Raw genomic sequence first — 6,000 nt, 5'->3', positions numbered from 1 at the left:
ATTAAATATAATAGACCACTGCGGTATCAGCTGAAACAGTCAGTTCTTTAAAATCTGTAATTAATAGGAGAGTGCTTGCTGTTTTAAAACTTCTAGTCTCGGTTTTAATTTGTGAAGAGATTTCAAAGTAATTAAAAGCTTCTGTTCTAACTGCAGTCTAACCCAGCTAGATGACAACATAATTTTATCCTAGTATTGAATGTATCATCCTATCATAATCTTTTTAGTCAAGTGATAAAAATCAGTGAATATAAGTAATGTAACATATTGTTGGAGTATACGTTTCCAAGAATTTATGTACTGGTACATTATTATCAGATTAGGGAATGGGTTGGAAAAATTGATCATATTATAAAACAATTACAAGAAACACAGACACTTTAATCTTCTTCATGGAGTTGATATCACAGAATTGGCATTGAATTTATTGGTAATAATTTACAATCTTGGTACCACACGTGGCACAATGAGGGGATGCTTTGTAACAGGGTTGAACTCAGCCCTCCTTGATCTTTCAGAATCTTTATGTTCTTCTCTTACTGCTTCCCTCTCATACTCTCTCTCATCTTTTTCATAGTCTTTTTCATCCCTCTCATATCCTTTTTCCTCCCTCATGTGTCCTTTTCTTTCCCTTTCATATTCTTGTTCTTCCCCCTCATAACCTTTCCCTCGCCTCCTTCCCTTAAAAGTGTATATCTTCTCTTTGATATCATCATCCTTTTCTTCAAGAATTTTCTGCAAACCTCTGTGTTTCTTTGTTTGATACCTCTGCCACTTTTTCCTCATGAACTCCTCTTCATTTTCTGCATCTGCAAAAGTAAAAAAGAAATGAAAGGAAGTATGTTTTAATGTTCACATATCAAAAGGGCAGACAGGAACCACATTTGGATGAAACAGTGCAAAACAAATCAAATAAAATTTTTATTGTAACGTAACATACCTCATACAATCAAAGATTATAACATTGGTAACTTATCAATTTTAAGACTAATATACAGACTAATAAACTAATCTAAGGTGACAATACATATGTATTCCTTTACATAGTTATCAGTTTTTCTAAAAAAATCTATAGCTATAATTATGGTTTTGTTTTAGAAAGATACTGTGTGAGTTTTGGAGAGATACGTGGTTCTCTGTTACGTGGTCATCATTAAAGAAAAAATATATATATGCCCCCCACCATGGCTCAGATGATCTTTTTAATAGCCTAAAGGTTTTGAGCAGATTGATTTTCTCAGGCCTCCAGAAAATTATGCAGTACTTAACTACTGAAACAAAATATGCATAATATACACTCCTGGAAATTGAAATAAGAACACCGTGAATTCATTGTCCCAGGAAGGGGAAACTTTATTGACACATTCCTGGGATCAGATACATCACATGATCACACTGACAGAACCACAGGCACATAGACACAGGCAACAGAGCATGCACAATGTCGGCACTAGTACAGTGTATATCCACCTTTCGCTGCAATGCAGGCTGCTTCTCTCCCATGGAGACGATCGTAGAGATGCTGGATGTAGTCCTGTGGAACCTTGCCATGCCATTTCCACCTGGCGCCTCAGTTGGACCAGCGTTCGTGCTGGACGTGCAGACCGCGTGAGACGACGCTTCATCCAGTCCCAAACATGCTCAATGGGGGACAGATCCGGAGATCTTGCTGGCCAGGGTAGTTGACTTACACCTTCTAGAGCACGTTGGGTGGCACGGGATACATGCGGACGTGCATTGTCCTGTTGGAACAGCAAGTTCCCTTGCCGGTCTAGGAATGGTAGAACAATGGGTTCGATGACGGTTTGGATGTACCGTGCACTATTCAGTGTCCCCTCGACGATCACCAGTGGTGTACGGCCAGTGTAGGAGATCGCTCCCCACACCATGATGCCGGGTGTTGGCCCTGTGTGCCTCGGTCGTATGCAGTCCTGATTGTGGCGCTCACCTGAACGGTGCCAAACACGCATATGACCATCATTGGCACCAAGGCAGAAGCGACTCTCATCGCTGAAGACGACACGTCTCCATTCGTCCCTCCATTCACGCCTGTCGCGACACCTCTGGAGGCGGGCTGCACGATGTTGGGGCGTGAGCGGAAGACGGCCTAACGGTGTGCGGGACCGTAGCCCAGCTTCATGGAGACGGTTGCGAATGGTCCTCGCCGATACCCCAGGAGCAACAGTGTCCCTAATTTGCTGGGAAGTGGCGGTGCGGTCCCCTACGGCACTGCGTAGGATCCTACGGTCTTGGCGTGCATCCGTGCGTCGCTGCGGTCCGGTCCCAGGTCGACGGGCACGCGCACCTTCCGCCGACCACTGGCGACAACATCGATGTACTGTGGAGACCTCACGCCCCACGTGTTGAGCAATTCGGCGGTACGTCCACCCGGCCTCCCGCATGCCCACTATACGCCCTCGCTCAAAGTCCGTCAACTGCACATACGGTTCACGTCCACGCTGTCGCGGCATGCTACCAGTGTTAAAGACTGCGATGGAGCTCCGTATGCCACGGCAAACTGGCTGACACTGACGGCGGCGGTGCACAAATGCTGCGCAGCTAGCGCCATTCGACGGCCAACACCGCGGTTCCTGGTGTGTCCGCTGTGCCGTGCGTGTGATCATTGCTTGTACAGCCCTCTCGCAGTGTCCGGAGCAAGTATGGTGGGTCTGACACACCGGTGTCAATGTGTTCTTTTTTCCATTTCCAGGAGTGTATAATGTTTCTAAACTGTTAAATCAGTGATATTAGACAAGATACTCATCACATACACAAGACTGTTCAGTTGACTAAGGACTCCACATATTTTTGTTTATTAACACACCAAGGAATTTGACACAGCTTGCGGTGTCCAATTTTTTGTCCCTATAGCTTATTTCACTTGCACATCATACTGACTGTTTCTGTTTTTGCTAAGTTTAATTTCAAATTATTATTTTTTACCCATTCTTCCACTTCCCCAAGTGTCTGCTCAATATGGCAGATTAAGTCTCCATCGATTTTACAGCAGACTATTGCTGCTGAGTCATCTGCATACAGGATGGTATCTGTCTCAACCTGGCATAGCAGATCATTGATGTAATACAGAAATAGTAGTAGTCCTAATATTGAGCCTCGTGGGACAGTTAACTGTGTGTTTCCAGCCAGAAAAGAATTTATTGCCAGTGTTATTAACAAGTACTCTTTATTTTCTGTTTGCCAAGTATGATGATATCCAACTAAGAGATTGTCCTTGGAAACATGACTAGTCAGTTTTTGAAGAAGGTTGTCCTGAATTACATTGTTAAAGGCTCTGGTAAGATTGCAAAAGATGCCTAATACACAGTCTATTATCAAGACAACTGCTAACTTTAGTGATCATTTATTGCATGGGTTGTGGTGCAGCCTTTCCTAAAACCATACTGACTGTGTAAAATAATATTGTGAGATGAATTATTCAAAAGGGTTGATATGAAGGAGAGTTGATGTGCAAAACTATGATGTACTGATTTTATTATTATAGTGAAGAGGATTGCTCCCAGAAAATAACTGGAATTTTTATTTTTCTTAAATAATTGTTACTTATTTGTCAGGATCAACTTTGTCCCCTTCCCCTCAGATATAGTACACCTATGCCAGCACTTTGCATATTCATGGAAGGACTTCTGGTACTCACTTTTCATTTTGGTTTTCAGCTCCTTCAGCTATTCTGTTTTTATATTATCAATGTGGTGGCAAAATGACATCCTTTCATGTATCTCTTTAGTGCCAGCAATGGAAAGAAGTCACAGGAGGCCATGTCCGGCAAATATAGTGGCTGAGGCAACATAACGGTTTTGTTTTTTGCCAAAAACTCACAAGCAAGCATTGAGGTGTGAGTGGCAGCATGATGCTATTTGCATGAGTGGTTTTGCCACAATTCTGGTCATTTTCTTTGGATTGCTTCATGCAAATGGTACATAACTTCCAGATAATATTCCTTACTGATCATATGACCATAAGGCAGGAATTCATGATGCACCATTCCATTGTAATCAAAGAAAACAGTGAGAAGAAACTTCACATGTGATTTAACTTGATTTTTCTTCTGTCTTGGTTCTTCAGGCAGTTTGCTTTGGGATGACTGGGCCTTGGTTTCGACATCATACCTGTAAGCCCAGGTTTTGTCACCTGTTAAATCTTCTTCAGAAGTTCTGGATTGTTGTCGACAACATTCAGGGATTCCTGAGAGGTGTCTGCCCAATGTTCCTTTTGATCAAAATTCAACAATTTTGGAACAAACTTTGCTGCTACACTTTTCATGCCCAAAACATCCGAAAAAAGCATGAGCCAAGGATATGCTGACATTATCAGCAACCGCCCTGATGGTGATTTGGCGAGGATTTTCCAGAGCGATTTTCTTTTCTTCTTCCACATTTCATCAGTGATTGATGCGTTAGGGGTCCAGAGTGGCCGCCATCTTCAGCATCTTCTCGATCCTCTCTGAAACTCTTGTCTTACTTGTAGCAGATTCGCCAAAAGTCACAGTCGACATTTCAAATGCGCTGCTGCACTTTGTTCCATTCTTCAAGCAAAATTTAATGCATATTCTTTGATCCATCTTTTTCAAAACATGTATAATATTTTTGACTGTCCGCAATGAAATAAATATTCAAAACATATGAAAATGTAAACATACATCAGGAAAATATGTACCAAAAAGATAAAAGAATTGAAAATCGGATGGACATAAAAAAAAAAGAAATCCCGCTACCTTATGGTCACACATATTACTAAACAAAGTGAACTGTAGACCTGGCCATAATGGGAATTAATTTGGTTGACTAGATACATTCATGCTCCAGCTTAAAGATGTGTGTGTGGTTACCTTGTACTGAAAATGATTACGAGAAATGAGTTCTCACTTTGCTGTGAATGTCATTAAATTTATCGCTGAGCAGAAAGAGAAAGCAGTCATTATGTTGACAGAAGATGCAAGCAAAATGTTGGAGCCCATTGTGTAAGTTATAAAAGAAGGGAACAATCCTGAGCAGAGTGGGATTCAAGTATTTACCCCAATAAGCAGAGTGTAAGGTCTCACAATAAATATACCATTCATGAACTGTATAGATTGTTATTAGATAGCACTTTCTGTGATATTATGAACAATGGAAAGAAACATCAGTTTTGTGAAAAGCTACAATTTTTGTAGTACAGAAGTGGAATTCTCTGTGAGAAATTGTTCTATACTTGCAGGTGAATTTCATGATGTCAGCTGCAATGGATATAGATGTATTGAGCAGTTGTGGTATGTGAAAATTTATGCTGGACTGGGGCTAGGACGCAGATTTATTGCCTAACACAAGCTATTGCCTTAACCATTTGGCTATCTGTGCAAGCTCCCCAGCCTGATCCAAACCTCCATATGTTGCTCTCCACTTCCTTATGTTGTAGTCTTATGTACATCTATCTTTAGGACAAAGCATATGACAGTAAAAATAGCCTCTCTTCCTTGTGGTACTGTCGTTCTCCCTAAGCTGGAATCAAGAAATGTTGTGAACTTAAAGGAAGACATACATAGGACTACAATATAAGTATGTGGATAGTGACATATGGAAGTTTCAACCAATGAATACATTGCTTTCTCAAGTGTCCCCAGTCTCACTGAAACATTGTTCAGAGTTTGTTTTAATGTATTAGTCTTTGTCAGAAAATTAGTTTCAAGTTAAAAATGTTTGAGTCAAGAAGAGCCATAGAAGTCTCTTCCATGAAAAATGTTTAAAATTTAAGACACGCGTAACCAAATATAAATACATCTCAAGAAATGGGAAGATGCATTTTTGTGGGTAAGCCAGGACCAGACAAGAACTGAGCATTTTCTAATTTGTGTAGCAAGCATTAGCATGCATCTCAGTATTTAGCATGGAGGACAAACTGACCTGAGGCAACATGCACAATACAAGAATATTGTCTTTAAATATGTCTGCTTGTGTCTGTATATGTGTGGATGGATATTTGTGTGTGTGCGAGTGTATACCCGTC

At 41.0% G+C, this 6,000-nt stretch overlaps 1 protein-coding gene across 1 annotated transcript in view; it reads right to left on the bottom strand.

Annotated features, from left to right (window-relative positions):
* Positions 1-411: 411 nt before the first annotated feature.
* Positions 412-6,000, bottom strand: part of LOC126215282 (uncharacterized) — a 98,795-nt gene continuing 93,206 nt past the window's right edge. The window contains exon 4 of the mRNA XM_049941971.1: positions 412-809. Coding sequence (XP_049797928.1) covers positions 439-809 — 371 coding nt within the window. The 3' untranslated portion in view covers positions 412-438. The remainder of the gene's footprint in view (positions 810-6,000) is intronic.

The sequence above is a fragment of the Schistocerca nitens genome, chromosome 12 (genome assembly GCF_023898315.1).
Source record: "Schistocerca nitens isolate TAMUIC-IGC-003100 chromosome 12, iqSchNite1.1, whole genome shotgun sequence".
Lineage (NCBI taxonomy): Eukaryota > Metazoa > Arthropoda > Insecta > Orthoptera > Acrididae > Schistocerca > Schistocerca nitens.
Note: the sequence above shows the minus strand (reverse complement) of the source record. Positions and strands in the feature narration are given on the sequence as shown.